This window comes from Tachyglossus aculeatus, chromosome 23, assembly GCF_015852505.1.
Source record: "Tachyglossus aculeatus isolate mTacAcu1 chromosome 23, mTacAcu1.pri, whole genome shotgun sequence".
In the NCBI taxonomy this organism is placed as follows: Eukaryota; Metazoa; Chordata; class Mammalia; order Monotremata; family Tachyglossidae; genus Tachyglossus; species Tachyglossus aculeatus.
In genome coordinates, this window is record NC_052088.1 from 27,422,108 (window position 1) to 27,442,750 (window position 20,643).

The window sequence follows — 20,643 nt, forward strand, 5'->3', positions numbered from 1 at the left end:
ATAAGATAATCAGGTCAGATAGTTTCTGTCGCACATGGGGATCACAATTTAAATAGAGGGGAGAATGGGTATTGAATCCCCATTTTATAGGTGAGGAAAGAGAACCAGAGAAGCAACTTTACAATGGTTCACATCGAACAAGTGGCAGAGTCCAGTTATGGGCTTTTGAGCTAGGGCGGATGGTGGTGGTATTTACAGCGACATGAAAGTCACGGGGAGAACGGGACTTGGGTGGAAAGATGACGAGTTCTGCTTTGGACATCTTACATTTGAGGAGTTGGTGGGACTTCCAAGTGGAAGTGTCCTGAAGGCAACAGGAAATAAGAGACTGCAGAGAAGGAGAGGTCAGGGCTGGAGAGGGAGATTTTGGAATCCTCTAGGTAGAGATGATAGTTGAAGTCATGGGAGCAAATGAGTTCTCCAAATGAGTGGGTGTAGATGAAGCATAGAAGGTGACCTAAAACTGAATCTTGAGGGACTCCCACTGTTAAAGGATGGGAGGAAGAGCAGAAGCCTGTGAAAAAGACTAAGGAACATTGTACTAGGAGCTGGGGCAGATATAATACAATCAGATCAGACACAGCCACTGTCCCACATGTGGCTCACAGCCTAAAGTGGAGAGAGAAGAGGTGTTTAACACCCATTTTACACATGAGGAAATGGAGGCATGAAGAAGTTGAGTGATTTATCCAAGGTCACACAGCAGACAAGTGGCAGAGCTGGGATTAGAACCCAGGTCCTCTGTCTCTCAGGCCCATGCTCTTTCCACTAGGCCACAGTGCTGTTTTTCTTTAGTGGTCCTACCTCTGAGTGGGTAACAGAACAACTTGCTTTAGGGAAGTGGCAGTAGGGGATGTGAAACAGAATACAGCAAAGTCGCACAGGGACTCAAGATAGGTGACCCGAACCCAAAATCCATAAATCCACAGCCAAGTGGACTGCATGACCATCACAATTTTTTTCCTGAACTCTGCATGCCTGTGATTAATCTGGCTCCAGCTTGTAAATGAACAAATTGAGTGAGAGCAATTCCCATTTTATTTTGTTATGGAGGGGACTTTGGCTGCATGGACAGGTGAGGAATAGTAGGAACTTTAAAAAAAGCCACCTTCTCTAGGGTGACTCATCCAATTTTGTTTTCAGTAGGTTACATGTAGAATTATTATTCATAAGTGAATTGAAAGCCTCAGATACTGCCAGTTATCATGGTCCTATGTTTAGCAGACATTGAGATTGAGTTGAAATTGCACAGGGTTCAAAGGATCTAATTAGTCTTGATTTTTCGGGGTAAATTGAGCTGAGAATAGCTTAAGTTAAAATGGATTTGGGAGGGTGAGAAGGATGCTTGGATTTGGAAAAAAGATTACTGCATAGAGCTTTGCAGTCTTTAGGGTTACTCCAAAGCAACCTCACATGTAGAAAACACCACATTTTTGCTGACTCTTGCCAGCATTATTTCCCCTGAAAATAATCAAAAGCTCTCCACGTTACTTCACCGACTGTACTGGCAATTATATAACCATGAAAGGAAATACATCCTACATACATCCTACTGTCCTTTTGAATCTAGCCAAGTAAATAAAAACTAGAGGCTTATGACTACTACAGGGAAGCCTGCTGACTACTCAAAGAGACCCAATGGGGAGGGTGAAATTTCAATTCATAACCAGGTAGACTCCAAACTGCTGCAGTTTAAGAACAGAACTAATGACATTCATTCATTTTGGCAAGCAACTCTAAGAAGCATTTTACATGTCATAGCCCAATTGAATTTTGTCTACCAATGTGCCCTTGGTATTTCTCAATCACGTATAAAAGTTTCAGAGTAGCAATTGCCCTTTCTCTCCTGCTGCATTTTGTTTCATTGCTGAAAATACCAGGAATAATAAATCCAACCTGTGTAAATCTCAATAGAAAATACACATCTATGACAAGTCCAAAGCCGGAAATCTCAGCCAACCTATAAAACGTAGACAGCGCTCTGATAATGAGGTCCGAAATACAAATAAATTTACTGTTAATGAAGACTGGAGGCACAGTAATCAAAGTGTTAAAAATTCATTTCATGCATCTCATTTGCTTCTTAGCTGATATTTATCACATAATTCTGTGAGAAAGTAAAGGCCTAAGATGCAGCAGATAAATGGCTCAATTAATTGTAGAGAGGTAGCCCTCTTTGAGCTGAACCAGAGCTGTGAGCTCTTTATTAAACGCACAATTCTGTAGCCCATAACCTTGTTCCTTGACTCCTCTCTAGTTTCCAATTTAAACAAGTCCCCATGCGGCCTGCTCTAAAGGGCTTTGTCTCCCTGTCATTGTTAAGAGAGCCGAGGCATCCTGGAAGTGTGAAATCAGACCTCATGAGCTGAACGGTTCCCCAGGGAACGCTGGACTGCGCAGAAGGTCAAAGTCATGGGCAGGACCATCTGAAAGTGTCTGATCGCCGGTCTGTGACACAGCAAGTAGGGGAAGGGGGAATTTGTGGTGGAGAAGGGTGGGGGAAGAGGGAAGGGGAGGGAAAGCGGACTGGAATTGAACACATCTTAATTAAAGCCCACAGACAGCAAAACAAAATGTTTTCCAGGCAGGCTGTCAAATGGAGCTTAAATTTAGCTCTGCTAATGAATCTGAGCTGCTAACTGTTATTTCTTAAGATAATAAGACTCTCACAGAAGCTGGAAAAAGGAAAAAAACGGCTGCATGTCTTTTTCTGCTGTTTTGGTACTTAAATATTTTCCAACAATGAAGACAGATTTTCCTAAAGGAGAGCATGGGAAAGTCTATGCTAATGAAGGGACTGTAAACATCGCTCTTATTAGCTACTAGGTTTACAGACTGTGGAGTTGGTGAATTACACGCATTTTACCATAGACTTATTTTTTAAATAATGCTGATTTCAAAAGATCATTTCAGCAACGGTTTCTGAATTCATTGTACACGATTTCCTTCGATGCTTTATGAACGACAGTCATAAATTTGAGAGATTCCTTGGTTTGGGCTGGAGGAGTTGTGTGTGCTATGGAACCTTTCAGAGCAGTGGAAAAATAGATATTTAAGCAGATTTCACTCATTTCTCCCAGGACACAGCGTCTGAAACAGTGAGGCCAGCCTCCCTGGAGAGTCTCTGCTTTCTTCCAGCGGAGGCTTCACCACCCCCGGGGGAAATCGAGCTAAGGGGTGGAGGAACATAAAATCTTTTCTTTTTGTTCGGCGATGGACAGAATTAGTCACCTAACATTAAATTACTCTGGAGCAAGGGATAACCTCAACTTTTTCAGCTGAGGTTGAAATATCCTAATACAAAAAAAACCCCCAAATAATCAGGAGGGCAAAGTGCAACAACCAGCTTCTTTAAAATGTTCATTTTTATTACCCTAACTTAATTTGTGGATAAACTTTCAAAATTCAGTTCAAAAAAATGTGTATTAGGACCCAGTGGTTGAGTTACTCAATTGAGTTGGCAACTATACCTGTGGTGTGGTCTGATGCATGGAAAATTTCACCTGCTCTCTGGAAAGGTAAAAGAATTACACATTACAGTTTTTCTCAGTCCATCTTGACTTAAAGGAAATGCTAACGCTATTCTGCTTTTTAAAACTGAGTGCCCACTTTCTTAGGCAGTGAAAGACAGTCCACGCTTTGAGACTTCAATCCACTCTTGTGCCTTGTTCAATACAAGCATATGTGTGGGAGTTGTAGCCACCACAGTTAATCTCTTTTAAAAAAAAATCTGTATTAACCTTAATGATTTGAAGTGCACTGTCCAACACTGGACTATTGAGATGGAAGAAAAAACTACCCTCAACCATCAACAGTTTATTAGGGGTTTAACTGAAGTGACCTACTGTAGTAGTATTCAGCTGAACAAGGCTGTAGGCTTTTTGTGGAAGGGGAAAGAATTGAGGGTTTCATTAAAAAGTAATTTGTGCTTTATACTCACTCATTCAAAGGGAGTCTCAATTGCTCTTTATTCACACAGAGCTAATACAGTATCACAATGTTTCTCAATGAATGTGGGGTAACAAAGGAAAAATTTTACATTTTGAAAGGAAAAAATTTCTTTGTAACTGCAGTAAGATTGATGACTACTTGAAAGATTACAGAAATCTTTTCCCTCTGTGCTCAGGCTTAATGATGGAATACGATCTAAAAATATTCAGCTTAAACTGGTGAATTTTGACTTGTTACTTTATATTTTTTTAAATGTCACGAACATAAAGGAAATGGAGCAATTCTGGCCAAGATCACAACACCTTTCACTGAAATGTTCTTTAATATACAAGTTTAGAAATCTTGTTCATATTTAGGCTGAAAGCATTCTAGGAGAAAAAAAATACTGTGAATGTGATGCAGGTGACCTGGTAATGACTATGTTCTTCCAGGTAGAGTTTCCATTTTCATTTTGGTGGGTCAGCTTGCCAGAAAGTGATAAAATATTCCTTTTCTAAAATCAAAAAATAATACTGGAACCAGCAGCTTCGTCTGTAAGGCTGTTTGCAATTCTGAAACAAGCAGGATGAAGCTTGTGAAAACTTGAATTTGGGAGTACCATTTTCAAAAGCCATTTCTCTAACCCTTGTTCTAGGTGGCATTGCAATTTGAATGAAAGGATGCCAAAGTTTCCCTGTACTGCACTTAACTCCCTTTAACATGTTGGTCCTTCAATGGTCAACACTGTTTTATTCTTCATTGGGATGCACACAGGTATAGGCATTATGGAGACAGTTGTGGGATATGCAAGTTTCAAAAACCGTATTTAGGGTGGAGAGAGGCATGAGGATCCTTTTAAAGGACCCATCAGCAACTGGACTTTGGTCTTCAGCTTTGTGGCAAACCTGGGCATTTCTGAATGACATGTCCCTTTATTTGTGCAATTTGAAGAAATGGAACAACCCAAACTGATCAAAGTCAAACTCTGAATTATCCTTTTGTCCCATATAATAGCTTAATCTCCACATCCAAACTTCGAGTGATGATAAACTAGAACAGTTTCCTCTTTTTAATTTTTTTTATAATTTTGTTCAGTTTTTTGCAATATTTGCAATGCCCTTCCATTTTCTTAAATTAATATTTTTGGGGGTGGGTGGTTCCTTCTGGAAGAGTTTTCTTCCTCCCACCATGGAAAGAGTCTGGCTTTAGTTTGGAGAACAGTCTCTCCTGGTCAATTCTATGAGTCATTCATTATCCTACCCAAACTCGAGATTTGGTTCTGATTAAATTTTGGAATGAATCTGAACTCCGGTAGCCTAAACTGAGCGAGATTGGGAAGCAGTTTTGATTAGTGGATAGAGAACGTGCCTGGGACTCATAAGGACATAGGTTCTAATCCAGACTACACCGCTTATCTGCTGTGTGACCCTGGGCAAGTCACTTCACTTATCTGTGCCTCAGTTACCTCATCTATAAAATGTGCGACAGAGACTGTGTCCAATCTGATTAGCTTGTATCTACCCCAGTGCTTAGTACGGTAACTGGCACATAAAAATTGCTTAACAAATACCATAAAAAAAAGATTACCTCAGCACTTAGTTGGGATGCCAACAGACAGTTGTGATACATAATGGTCAACTAGCCATTTACCAACTCTTTAAAGGAGGACTTATATTTCTAAAGATACACTTCTTCAGATGTCATTTGCAATTCAAAAGATAAACTAAAATAAATTCCCAAATATTTGTATTCTAACTGTAAAAATTCAACTATGATTTTTACTCAAAAGTAAAATTATTTTTCTTCAAATTATATATATATATATTTAAATCAAAAGATCCCTACTCTACGTAAGTCAAATAAGTTAATATAATTTATATATTCATGAAATTATAACAATGACAGCTTGTCTTGGAATAGACAATCTCATGTTGTTGCTTTCAACCTGTGCAGGTATCTGAGTCTCACATCTAGGAGAAAAACAATTGTGCCCAGAGCAATTTGTTGGAAATTATCCAGGAAATGATTTTTTTAAAGAGCACAAAAGACAACAAATTAATCATTTTACATTTACGTTGGTAATTATTAGAACCCCAACCAGAACACATTTAGGGGAGTTCATGTTTTCCTGTGAACTAGGACAAAGATTTCCAAAACCACTGTTATTGTTTGAGTCACTTGGTAACTTCATTTGTAATAACTGTAAATTCCAATTTATATAATCTTTTTTCTTTTACATTTAATTTGATAAAAATTTAAGGAAAATTTTAATAGCAGCTTTGTGTTAACATCAAACACTTATGCACCTCACTAATCTGTTCTGAATCTAGATATTTAGTGTCCAATAGAGTAAAAAGAAAATAGCAAATAAAACTTCTGGAATGACCTCAGTGGCCTCTAGGAGAAGGTGTCTCTGTTCCAATAAATTTTCTTCAAGATTCTCTTGCTTATCTTATCAGAACAGTTTAAATATGTGAACAAATGCCAAATCTCCACGGGTTTTTACAAACCTAGGATTTAATGCCTACAATCAAACCATTAGTCAATTCAATTCTGCTTACTGCAATCCTTAAATCAATCAATGGAACTGAGTGCTTACTCTGTGCAGAACACATTTAGGGGCGTTCATGTTTTCCTGTGAACTAGGACAAAGATTTCCAAAACCACTGTTATTGTTAACCACTGTCCAAGGCGCTTGAGAGAGTACAACAGGCTTAGAAGAAGCAATCCACGTCCTTAAAGTTGATCAAGGAGTGGGGTGAGCCATTAGCCTATGACATTTCTATGGGAGGTACAGAACCAGAGTGCAAAGTAGAAAGTAATGCAGGAATAAAGTGCAAGAGAGTATAGAGATTAATATCGGGAAATTGGTTATTCTATCCCCGGTAAAGTGCACGTCAGGATACAGGATCCTCTGGGCCTGGACCCCAGAGACGAGGTGCATTCTGAGGCCTCAGGGTAGAGCCACAGAGGGGGCAAACAAGTCAATTCCTAGGGCCAATGTACCCACCGACAGAGAATCCAGCTTTGCCCTGCAGGAGCTGTTGAGTTTCAATTATAGAACTCTGAAAATTAATGGTCTGGTCTAAGGCATTTTATGACGTAGCAGATAGTTCCATTTCTTAAACATAGTCACTCACCTCTCAGTCGGGGCCTTAGGAGAAATAATGTTCCCAGGACTACTCACCCCACCGTTACCTAACACAGCCTTGCCCTGGTCAAACTCTTGCTAAACTGACCCTCCATCAGGTAAGGACACTCAGCCAGGTGGCTTTTGGGTGACTCAAGTCTGGTGTCCAAGCACTCTGGGGTTTAAATCATATTGAAGTAGGCCTAGAGGGGCCACATAATAAGCAGCCCAGGTTCCAGAAGCCCAAGCTGGGGAGTTTTAGAGTCATCATGAGTGCCCGCTGAGAGATTTCAGAGCCACACAATGAGCACCATAAACTCAAGGAACTCGGGAAAAATTCTCTTTTCCTGTAGTGACCAACTGAGGCCTTCAATCTGATGACCCTTGTCTTGCTTTAGAATAAACAAAAACATTTTGGGGAACCCAAAAAATACAAACAAACAATTTCAGGTCATTACCTATCTTCAATAAAGTTCTGTCCCATTTTGAGGTGCCTTTTGACCTTTGCAGCTTTGTAACTTCAGTATGTGATGCAACAGAACACATCTTTGAAAACTGCCCTAAAGCAAGGCCTTTTCACAGAGTGTGACGTGACCAGAATCATATAATTCCTTGCCTGTGACATCGGCTGCCATCAGCCCTTCTGCTCTGATGACCTTCACCTGGAGAAATCCCACGTCTTTCAGGTTGTGAAACATTCGCATTGGACTCTGAAAGAGAAATAAGGTTTTGTGTTTCATTTTTGAAAAGCCAGGAAGAAATGTCTATTAGCTTTAAATAACATTCCACACCGGATTTCTATCTGGACAGTGTGAAGGGAAATTCATGTTACCAACAATCACTGTGATATTTCCCCGCCACCTGCCCACTGCTCAAAACACACACAGAATGAATTTTTGAAGAATAAAAAATCTGAGGTATTTATACATAGAAATAATAGCTATTTGGCAGGCATTCAGAAACTGTATTTCATAGTTTTCATCCTATTTCATTTCCTAAAGAAGACTTTAAAGTAATGGAGATTGGAAACTTTCAAGTTCCTATCATTTCGAAAGAGAATGACCACCACTGGCATTAACCATTTTTGGAGATGCCAGTTTTATGGAAAAACAATTAAAAAAAAAATTTTTCCCCTCACCTATGTAGGTTTAATGAAAATAGCACTTACTATTGAACTAAATTGCTTTTAAGCTGTTCACATTTTATCCAAAACCCTGGAATAGCATATATTACACAGATTGTGAGAAATGCAGTTCTTGATCCCAAATAAATTGGAAGATTTCCATTCAAAAAAATACACTCTATTCAAAAAATAATTTGGGAGTAACTGTGAATCCCTGAAATGGATCTGGTTTGCTAGTTCAGCATTGAAAGTATGAAATTGCAGATAATGTTCATGCCAGTGTCACTCCAGGACCTTCCAGACTGTTCCTGATCTTTAATCATGCTTTAAAAAACAAAATGCAGTACTTTAAGACTTTGAGACCCCTGTTCAATGTCTAAGAAATATAATTTATGTTCACCCATTCTTCAAGAATAAGAGGCATTTATAGTTATTGATTTACTGAATTTACATAGCATATTTCCTCTGAAGGGCCAAACATCGCCAATCTATAAATCAAAGATACTTCTATCAAACATTAAAAGTGTTTCATGGACTTGGAAAGTAATACACTTTTGCATAATAAAGTTATCTATTCAAATGTGAGTGAAAAGATCATTCCCATCTTTTTATTAATAATGTGACAAACCTGACAGCCAAAGGACACAATGATATTAACTTTAAGAGTCCCGTCTGACTATCCATTGTTTACAGAGAAGCTCTGACCTTGGCAAACTGAGATGAGGAAATGCAGACTTCTATGTAATCTCAGCCTTACCCTCTTTTTTGGAAAGCTTATCACAAGGATCAATTTTTAATCATTATTAACATTTGTTTATCAGCAGAAATCTGTTTAAATGACACACTTTTACAGGGTTCATTGAAAATACAGAAAATCATCCTTCTACCTGCTTTCAATAGGATGGTTGCGGAGGTGATGTTATAGAGATCAGTATCATAATTCAGAGTTTTATTGGAATAGGGTTATATGTATTACAATAGTGTTCAGGTTGTGGAAACTTAGTATGTGATCTGGCACACATGCCCCAAGTAAGAGACAAATCCTAATGGGACTAGAGGTGGGGAAATAGATTTACAAGAAGATTTCTGTTAAATCATTTCCAGGAGACTCACTGAACATGATTTCAACCTGATAGATTAATTCCACAAGCAGTCTACTGCTTCCATCTCCACACTCCCAACTCTGAAGAACAATGGCTGTTTTAACTTTGCTAAAAGTCCGCTGATTTGAAGGTAATGTGTTGGAAATTCTCGACATCTTAGGCCAGTTACATATGATGTTGGAGGGACTCAAAAACACAAATAATATGGAAACGTTAAGACGTATAGCTATAAGCAATAATTTACCAGGAGCTGCCCCTGTCTTGTTATTTATGATTATTGTCGAAGGCCCTCAAAACCTGGAAGAATTCTGAAGACTACAATTTCCATAGCAGAGGAATCTATGATTTGCTGCAGATCCTTTCAGCCCTCAATAGATGGGAAAAGATTGAAATGCTCTGGAGATGAGTCCTCTTTATTTTTTTAATGAAAGGCTGTATAATATATTTTCTGTATGGCTGCGGCAGCTGTCAGGAAGAGCAGCTCAGTTCAGCTCTATTATGGGAGAAGCAATACCCCGTCCTATGGCATCCAGATACACTGAGGGGCCAGTGCTGATTGACAGCTTGTCACCGTGACGTCTTATTCCATCTCTGTTATGGAGAAAATTAATGTCACACCACCAGCCTTATGACTTGCTGTCATCTTAGAACTGCTCACCTTTTATCAATGCTCTAAATAACATTTCAAGCCCATCGTCTCACGGTGGACAATCTGGTCAAGGGACATTAAATCGGATGACTGTGAAATGTCATAATAAAAATGGAATGCTAACAACTTCTTCTCTAAACTAGCCCCTCTGGTTTTTAAACTGTGACAACAGGGGGGCAAGGGTTCAGGAGACCCATTCCGAAAAGGTCAGATAATCTCCCTTGGTTTGCTACGCATTAATACTACTACCTCTTCCTCCTCTTGCACCCCAAAATGGAATTAATAATCTTTTCAGAGTGTGTTGGTAAAATAATCGTTCCAACTGTAATGGCTCTAATGTTTCAGACTCTGATGCTCAACCACAAATGGTTAAATGACAGTAATAGAGTCATTTTCCAGGGCTGTTTGGTCTAAAGGAGAGGTCAGTTCATTTACTGCCTTGGCTGCTTGAGGTGTGAAATAAAACTCTTAAATGGAACATAGAATCGTTAAAAAAAACCCCCACAAAAATAAACCCCACTGATTAGTGAGAAAAATCCAGGAAAACAATCCATCTTTACTCCCCGCCACCTGAAAACATCTCAATTGTAGTGCAGCATTCACTCATTCAGTATTCCATAAAGAGTACTGACAAGGTTTTTGCATTCTGTAAATAGTATAAGTCTTTGTTGTCCTTTTTTGTTGCTATCTATGGGTAATGTTGAGAGATGACATATGGTAGTTTCTCAATGAATACTAAGTCTTGCAGTACTATTAAGAAAATATAAGCTTATGCTTGACAGCAGTGTTAAAAAACATTTTGAGCAATACATAATTATTACATTTACTTAACGTCCTGTGAAGGGTATAGCTGTATAATTCTGATTTATGTTGAGTGGAAATTAGAAAACCATTTGATTACTCAAATGGTTAAAAAAAGCATGCAAAATATTCAAATCATGCAAAATATTCAAATTCTGAAGGATCTGGCTTGAAGTCCACAAAAAGTTACTGAATTATCCAAAGTCGACTATCATTTAAGTTACAGAATTGTGCAAATCATTAATCCACCAAAATATAATTTTGTAATTATCAGGAGGAAATTGTTACATTTTTTGAAAAACTACTGTTTGTAAAGATAAATTTTGGCAAAAAAAAAAGCAATCTTGGAGGATGCCAAACTGAAATGTTCTTCTAATTGTATTGCTTTTTTTTCCTCCTCCCAAAATATGGATGCACAGTACCTTAACTCTCCACTGGTTTAGAAAAATATAATGTTTAGCCTGCCTAAGTCACCTCTATTAAACTGTGTTTATGATAACACTATTGCTGTATGAGTTGTACAACTATTAGCAGTCAGCTGATTCAGGGGAGATAGCCAGAATAAATTTGCTGAAGCGCCCATCCTGCTAATCTGTTTGAAGAATATTGTAGAGCATTAGTACTAGCACTTCATGTTATCTGCACAGCCTGATAAGGTACATCTTTATTAAATTCAGTTATTGAAAGGATGTCAGTCAGCGAAAAGGAATATTTTAAAATCTAAAAAAAAAAAAATTAAGCAGCTCTTTGTTAGTCAGAGCTTGGTTTTAATGGCTGAGTGTCTAGAGAAGCCCTCTAAACACCTGGCAGCATTGTACAATAAAAGCTTTGTAATTTTAAGTGGGAAAGCTTTCTAAATTTTTTTCTATGGTTAGTGAGACTTTTAGACTTTAGGTATAAATACATGGTGGAGTTAGAGCTCCCCTGTCTGTTGCTCCGATAAAACTACAGTGGCTCTTGTTCAATGTGAGGATGCTGGGAAATGCAGTAATTTGGTTCTGAATATTTTAAATTAGACTGATCTGACTGGCACTGCTATTTTAATGGCAAGTACCACCACCCATTCTCTCATTCAGTCAAGAGATAACCTCTGCTCTAAATTACCATATAACTCCTCGGCACAGAAGATTTTTACCTGGCTTCCGTACATTAAAATCTGTGGCCATATACTCTGCAGCCCTAGTTACAACAAGCTGCTAATTAACAAAGGTAGCATTAAACATTAGGGGAAAACTAGGAAATCTGACTTGCCGTTACTACAGTCCTGATTTAATTCTATTATAAAGGAATGGAACATTAAGGCCATATCACCGTGTCTTTGGCTGGTAAAACAGTTGCTGAAAATTTCTCCACACAAGGACTATATTCACTTCCAAAGAAACCTGGCTCTTTTCCAGCATTAGCATTTACTGAGCACTTACTGGATGTAGTATACCGTATTGAGCACTTGAGCAGTATGAAATAAGGATTAGAATTTGCTAACACGTTAATACTGCCACACTTGAACTAGTAGCACTTTTAAGGTTTTGTCTCTAACCACACACTTTTAGGACTGTTTCTGATGTGGCGAGTAAGTTATTTTACACAGCTACCTCTTCATCACATATCGATTTTGAAGATGAGCATCAACTGTTACATACATATCTTTTTAATATCGCCTCTCGCTCCTTCTGGTCCTCCGAGGAGTTGACGGAGAGGTCAGAGATGCTGACGGTCGTAGAGGCTGTCAAGGTGACCAGAAGCACCAAGTATCCCTCCCCTTCTTCCAGTTGCAGCTCCAGCTTGTGAGTCTGTTCTTTGCTGAGGACCGACAGGTCAATCTGGCACCTAGAAAACAAACAATGTTCACTTAGAAGCGTGCTCATCTGAAGATGAAGCAACAGTGTGTCGGTGTGTCAGAGCTAGGTGGAAAAAGCAGATCAGGACAAAGCCCAGAAAAGCAGCCTGGCCCACAGTACAGAGCAGAGTCAGAAGATCTGGATTCTAATCACTGCTCGTGCCACTTGCCTGCTGCGTGACCTTGGGCAAGTCACTTAACTACTCTGTGCCTCAGTTTCCTCATTGTAAAGTGAGGATTAAATACCTGTTCTCCCTCCTCCTTATGTCTGAAACCCTGTGTGGGAAACAGACTGGGTCTGATTATCCAGCATCTTCCCCAGCACTTAGCACACAGTGAGCACTCCAGACAATTATCATTGGGAGGATAACAACATTATCATTGTTGCGAACTTGTACTTCCCAAGTGCTTAGTACAGTGCTCTGCACACAGTAAATGCTCAATAAAAACAATTGATGATGATGATGATGATCATTATTATTAATACATTCCTTTGTAAACCTTGAAAGGACCTCTCAATACGGCAGAATCGTTTGCCAGTTTTTAGATAAAATTATTTCTACTATGTGCCATTTCATTCCTCCTATCAAGTCCCAGTCTTCAGGTTGGGGCTCTGTTATCAAAGGTGTTTACTGAGTGCTTACTGTGCGCAGAGCTCTGTACTAAGCACTTGGGAGAGTACACTATAACAGAGTTGGTAGACATACTCAGAAGCAGCATGGCCTAGTGGATACAAAACGGTCCTGGAAGTCAGAAGGACTTGGGTTCTAATCCTGACTCTGCCACTTGTCTGCTGTGTGAGCTTGGGGCAAGTAACTTGGGTCCCTACGCACATCCGCCAAGCTAGCTGTCTTCCTCCCTTCAAATCCCTACTGAGAGCTCACCTCCTCCAGGAGGCCTTCCCAGGCTGAGCCCCCTTCTTCCTTTCCCCCTTCCCCCCTCCCCATCCTCCCCCACCTTACCTCCTTCCCCTCCCCATAGCACCCGTATATATGCATATATGTTTGTACGTATTTATTACTCTATTTACTTATTTTATTTGTACACATTTATTCTATTTATTTTATTTTGTTAATATGTTTTGTTTTCTTCTCTGTCTCCCCCTTCTGGACTGTGAGACCACTGTTGGGTAGGGACCGTCTCTATATGTTGCCAACTTGTACTTCCCAAGCACTTGGTACAGTGCTCTGCACACAGTAAGCGCTCAATAAATACGATTGATTGATTGTTGGGTACGGACCGTCTCTATATGTTACCAACTTGTACTTCCCAAGCGCTTAGTACAGTGCTCTGCACACAATAAGCGTGCAATAAATATGACAATGAATGAATAAATGAACTTCACTTCTCTGTGCCTCAGTTACCTCATCTGTAAAATGGGAATTTAGACTGTGAGCCCTATGTGCGACAGGGACTGCGTCCAATCTGATTAACTTGTATCTACCCCCATGCTTAGTACAGTGCCTGGCACATAGTAGGCACTTAACAAATACAATTAAAAAAAAAAAACACAAAAAATCATATTCCTTACCCTCAATGAACCTTCAAGGTTCATTGCCTTGCCTTGATAACCTTGCCTATCAAGGTTATCACCTGCTGGGTCCAGCACAACGGCACAGCATCAGCACTGTGCTGTATTCACTTCAGCCACAAACAGATGCAGTATATATACATATATATATATATATACACACACACACACACACACACACACACACACACACACACACACACACACATATATATGTAAACCTTCATGGGCATTTGACATTTGACAATCTGCTGCAGCTGTGCCCAATTGGGGCAGAAGTAAACTGGAGTGGCCAGAACTCAGTTCTAGGAGAAGTAGTCCTTCCTTGAACAGCAGTCACATTTGAAAATATTTTGTTTTTTGATCAGGAGGGGGCAGGAAGCTCCATTCCCTTCCCGGGTTCTAATCCCAGCTCCACCACTTGTCATTCATTCATTCAATCGTATTTATTGAGCGCTTACTGTGTGCAGAGCACTGTACTAAGCGCTTGGGAAGTACAAGTCGGCAACATATAGAGACGGTCCCTACCCAACAACGGGCTCACAGTCTACAAAGGGGAGACAGACAACAAAACAAAACATGTAGACAGGGGTCAAAATAGTCAGAACAAATAGAATTAAAGCTAGATGCACATCATTAACAAAATAAATACAATAGTAAATATGTACAAGTAAAATAAATAGAATAATACATCTGTACAAATATATACAAGTGCTGTGAAGAGGGGAAGGAGGTAGGGTGGGGGGGTGGGGAGGAAGAGAGAAAAAAGGGGGCCCAGTCTGGGAAGGCCTCTTGGAGGAGGTGAGCTCTCAGATTAGCCCCCAGGATAATTACAATAATGATGGTATTTGTTAAGCGCTTACTATGAGCCAGGCACTGTACTAAGCACTGGGGTGGACACAGGCAACTCCCGCTGGACACAGTCCCTGTCCCATGAGGGACTCACAGTCTCAACCCCCAGTTTACAGATGAGGTAACTGAGGTACAGAGAAGTGAAATGACTTGCTCAAAGTCACGCAGCAGACAAGTGGCAAAGCCAGGATTAGAACCCAGATCCCAGGAGCTCACAACCTGTGGTCATTCACTCAATTACTTGCATTTATGTATATATCCATAATTTCTTTACATTAATGTCTGTCTCCCCCTCTGGATTATAAACTCATTGTGGGATGGGAATGTGTCTGTCATATTGTACTCTCCCAAGTAATAATAATAATAATGATGGCATTTGTTAAGCGCTTACTATGTGCAGAGCACTGTTCTAAGTGCTGGGGGGGATACAAGGTGATCAGGGTGTCCCACGTGAGGCTCACAGTCTTCATCCCCATTTTACAGATGAAGGGACCGAGGTGCAGAGAAGCTAAGTGACTTGCCCGAGGTCACGCAGCAGACACGTGGAGGAGCCGGGATTTGAACCAATGACCTCTGGCTCCAAAGCCCGGGCTCTTTCCACTGTGCCACGCTGCTTCTCTGTACTTTGATAGTGCTCTGCACACAGTAAGCGCTCAATACAACTGATTGATCAATCGTATTAACTGAGCACTTTCTATGTGCAGAGCACTGTACTAAGCACTTGGAAGAGTTCAATACAACAGAATTAGCAGACATGTTCCCTGCCCATAACAAAGTGACAGCAGGCATTTCCCCTTCTGGGGTAAAGACCTCCATGAGGCCTCTCAGCCAGTTTCTGCGACTGCTGTGGTAATCAATCAGTGGTATTTATTCAGCACTTACTGTGTGCAGAGCACTGGACTAAGCACTTGGGAGAGTACGTTATAACAGAGTTGGTGGACACATTCCTTGCCCACAATGAGTTTACGGCATCGATGACCTTCATTAGATCCCAGTACTTCACACCCCATTCATAGGAGGTTGGTGTTTATCATCAATCACCCTCAGGACAGGATGGTTAATGGGACCAGGGAGCTGATCAATAATAGTACTTGAGGGATAAAAGTGATAGGCTAGAAAGCAAAGAATGAGAGATTTCAGGACTTTGGTGAAGTGATCTCTGTGAGTGAGGAAACTAACATAAATCCCTTGGATTAGGTGATCCATGATTATACACCCCAGAAGCAAACCCTACCCTCTGATGTAACTCAACACCATCAACTTTACGCCGACGGCATTCCGAGACAGCCCAATTTTAAATAGCTGGATTTGAACTTTGGATTCTCTTAATCCCGACTAAGCAAAAATTCTCCTTCTTAAAGCAGGCAAATCACACGTGTGACTTTGGGCAAGTCACTTAACTTCTCCGTGCCTCAGTTAACTCATCTGTAAATTGGAGATTAAGACTGTGAGCCCCACGTGGGACAACCTGATTACCTTGTACCTACCCCAGCGCTTAGAATAGTGCTTCGCATATAGTGCTTAACAAATTCCATTATTATTATTATTATTATTGATTTCACTCTAAGAGCATCAGTCCCCACTTCCTAACCAGTCCTGGCTCTCAGCAGCACTGCTCTTCTAGCTAATACCGACCACACTCAATCTGAGCCTTTCAAAAATCTTCATTGCCCCTCCAGGAAGCAGTTGGGTTTGAGCAGTTCCTCAAGGCACATTGGTTGTCTTTCTCTGTGCCCTTGGCCTTGTGGCAGGCACTCCCAACCACTCCTTTCCCCCTAGAAAGCATTTTTACTTTCACTCCTTCTCCCTGTCTACTTGCTCATAGCACTTGCTGCTCCCCTGGAAACCTGACTGAGTGGTGGTGTGCAAGCTTCTAGTGATTTAATCAAGCCCTCCACACAGGTTCAGATCTAAAGTCTCAGGGCTGAAGTTTATCCACCTTTCCTGCCACAAGGCTCCATCACCTTCCATCCTCAAGTGAAAACTGAGGGCCAGAATTCAAAGTCAGATAATAATAATGATATCTGTTAAGTGCTTACGATGTGCCAAGCACTGTTCTAAGCCCTGGGGTAGATACAAGGTAATCAGGTTGGGCACAGTCCCTGTCCCACACGGGGCTCACAGTGTTAATCCCCATTTTACGGATGAAGTAACTGAGCCACGAAGAAGTGATTAGCCCAAAGTCACACAGCAGACAAGTGGCAGAGCTGGGATTAGAACCCAGGTGTCCTGCACTCACCAAAAGTGGTGATGGCAAAGAAGCTGGACCCCAGTATAAGTATGGGCTGCACAGGATGGAGCCTCCAGGTTAAGATGAGAAAGAGAAGGGCCGAAAAGGCGAGAGGTACCATGGAGGTTCTCTACTACTGCTGAGCAGAAATGGTTATGGCCCGGGCTGTATCCATTTAACTAAGGCTGCCTCTACTACCTCACCTTCTACCCAGATAGTACTATTCACGGTAATTGCCCTAAATGTGATTATGTAATGGACAACCTTGGGTCCTCCATTCCTCTCACTCAGCTAACTCTTTGGAAACTTCGCATAAAAATGTCAGTTGATTTTGAAGCGAAAGGTCTTCACAATACCCGATGGCCAGTGAACCAACAGAAATGAGGAATACATAGCCATTCAGAGATAGGAAATAGCCAATTATGAGAGTAAATACGGCCTCCCAAATTCGAACGATTAACTCGGGAGAGATTGTGCTTCCACTCTCTGACAACATCCTGCTGCTTAAATTGACAGAAATTCAAAGTTTTTAATAAGTTGATTGGATAGGTTATTTTGACATGATATCCATTGTAAATAGAAAATGTCCAACTAAGGATACTCTGAAATCATTCAATTAGCAGGGTGTGAGGAAGGTAAAACTGGGCTCGAAAGAGAGGGGAGCAGTAAGAAAAGTTTAAATCCAAAATGACTGGAGTCAGACATAAGTTTAAATTAACTGGGAACTTGTGATAGTGGAGAAACTTCTTGTCACCTCACTCCCTCTAAAGTTGAAGTAGCATACCAAATCCTCAGGCAACATGTGGGCATTCAAAATATTTGGGTGGTTCATTTACACCATGAAGAAGAAGAATTTTAAATACTTTATTTCTTTGTGTAAATATGGAACTCAAGCATAACATTCACCCTAAATTGGATTTTTTTCCTGCCAGTAAGAGAATTGGTATGACTTAATGGTATCTTGTAATTGAAGTGTTCTAATCCAAAGTACTCTACTGATTCTAGAGTGGTAGCCAGGAGGTAAAATGGTAGGAAACAGATGCTGTTTTATGTACAAGTATGAAGAGGTCCATCTTGATGTTTATTTCCATAACCAGCCTTGAAGGATTGTAAAACATTTCAGTCCACCAAGTTTGCCTTGGCTTCATTCTCTCTCCCTTGCACCATTCCATCTTTCCCAGAGGCAAATGAGCTTTTTCTGTGCCTCATTTTTCCTAACAGCAAAATGGGCAAAGATTATTAACTCCAATTTTTGGAATTTTGGAAGCAAGACTCAGTAAAAGCCAATTTTGCACTTGTTCCATGAGGAAACATTGGAGGGTTAAATTCAGTGGTTCATCTACTTGCTGCTTCCTATTCCAGGTCTCAGGGTAGCCTGAAAGTTACCATTCCCACCACAGCTAAGTACCTAGAGCCCCTGGCATACTGCTACTCCATTTCTTTTCTTAATCTTATGCCACTCACAATTCACTGGCAACCTATGAAAACAGAAGTGAAAAAAAACAAACAAAAAATAAGTTTACTGGCCAAAGTAAAAAATACTTTGGGTCCTCACCTGTCTCTGGTGGAGTATTTTATTATCTTTAGAATAGAAGCTCAGGGACAGAGTCACTCCACCAGGTTCTATACAGCCCGTATATATTTAATGCTCTTGAAGAAACATAATTAAATTCCAAGTTTATCCTGATTTTCTGAGACTGGAATCTGATCCTTGAGCACAGGAATTTTGTTTACCTCTAGTGTATGCTACCAAAGACTCAGTATTGTGCTTTGCATACAAGCAGGTATTCAATAAATACTACTGATTGATCAGAGTGGGGGAGAATAGGTCTGAGTTGCATTCCCAGCTTTGATCATTCATTCAATCATATTTATTGAGTGCTTACTGTGTGCACAGCACTGTACAAAGTGCTTGGAAAGTACAATTCAGCAATCCTAATGCACCATATGATCTTGGGGAATCACTCAGTTAATTTCTCCTCCAATTGGGAAAAAGGGAATTTTAGTAACTCCCTAGAGTGCTGTAATTTGTTAAATGCTTACTATGTGCTGAGCGCTGGAGTACTTACAAAATAAGATACAGATAGGATACAGTCCCTGCCTCAAACAGGGCTCCAAGTCTGAGTAGGAAGGAGAACAGGTATTCAGTCCCCATTTTTACAGATGAGGAAAAAGACATAGAAGAATGAAGTGACTGGTACAAGGTCACACAGCAGGGAAGTGGCAGAGCTAGGATCAGGACCCTGGTTTCTGGACTCCCAGGCCTTTATTCTTTCCATTAGGTCATGCTGCTTCTCCTAACATCTCAATATGAGCATTTAAAGTTAACAAGCCCCAGATGGAGGGACAGGGAAGCAAGAGAGATGGGTGGAATGGGTGTGCTGTGGGGAAAAGTGAATAAATCTACCTTAAATTTGTACAGCACATTTGGATCAATGATCTCATTTTGTCTTCACAGACGTGAGGTTGTTATTATTATATCCATTTCGCAGATGAGAAAATTGGGGTCCTTAGAAGTTAAGTGACTTGCCTGAAATCAGACATCAAGTCATTGGCGGGGCTGAGCCTAGAACCCAAATAGTCCTTCTCCCATTCTTATGAATTTATCCCATGCTCTTTCTACCTGACATCCTTAGCCTTTGTGCATATACGAATATTTAGCTGTACATTCAATTATTTATTCAAATTTATTCTGCTATTTCTTCCTGGCATAATCATTCAACTCTCTTGTTCTTCTCACTGCTCCAATTGTTCATAACTAGTTTAATGTCAATTCCCCTTTTGCTTCCCGCATTAGATTGTAAGCTCTTTGTGGCCTGGCAACAATGTCTTGTGTTCTGCCGTACTCTCCCAAGTATATTACACTGCACTTCACAAATGTGATTAGTGCTAATAGATCATGCTGACAGAGAAGAGGATCAGTGACAGGTAAACTAATCAGGAGAATCCCAATTATAGGTCATCTGTACATCTTTCTAAAATTGCACAGGAGGGCCTATAAAATTCTAGCTCTCTCCTACCTAAATTGGTACAAACAGAAACCCTAATAAAATTATCTGTTTGGCCTCACAAACTCCTAATATGCTAGGGCTAACATATGTGTTAGCTCTGTGGGCAGGGAATGTTTCTGCTAACTGTCCATTCTTTCATTCATTCATTTAATCATATTTACTGAGTGCAGAGCACTGTACTGTGTGCTTGGGAGAGTACAATATAAGAACAGACACATTCCCTGACCACAGAGAGCTTACAATGTACTCTCCCAAGCACTTAGTACAGTTCTCTGCATATAGTAAGCACTCAATGAATACCACTGATTGATTAATTTAGGACCATAATCAGTCCTAAAACTTAGAGGATGCTAAATTTCAGAGAATGAAACATGCTGCAGATGCTTCCAAAGCATGAATGTGATAGACCCAAATGCTTAATGCTGTTATTTTCTCAATGTTTTCGG

At 40.3% G+C, this 20,643-nt stretch overlaps 1 protein-coding gene across 5 annotated transcripts in view; it reads right to left on the bottom strand.

The window, feature by feature from the left end:
* Positions 1 to 20,643, bottom strand: part of MCTP1 (multiple C2 and transmembrane domain containing 1) — a 369,964-nt gene that overhangs the window by 168,946 nt on the left and 180,375 nt on the right. For all 5 annotated transcript variants that reach the window (XM_038765896.1, XM_038765897.1, XM_038765898.1 and 2 more), the window contains 2 exons: positions 12,377 to 12,563; positions 7,677 to 7,770 (listed from right to left, as the gene is read on the bottom strand). In XM_038765896.1, coding sequence (XP_038621824.1) covers positions 7,677 to 7,770; positions 12,377 to 12,563 — 281 coding nt within the window. The remainder of the gene's footprint in view (positions 1 to 7,676; positions 7,771 to 12,376; positions 12,564 to 20,643) is intronic.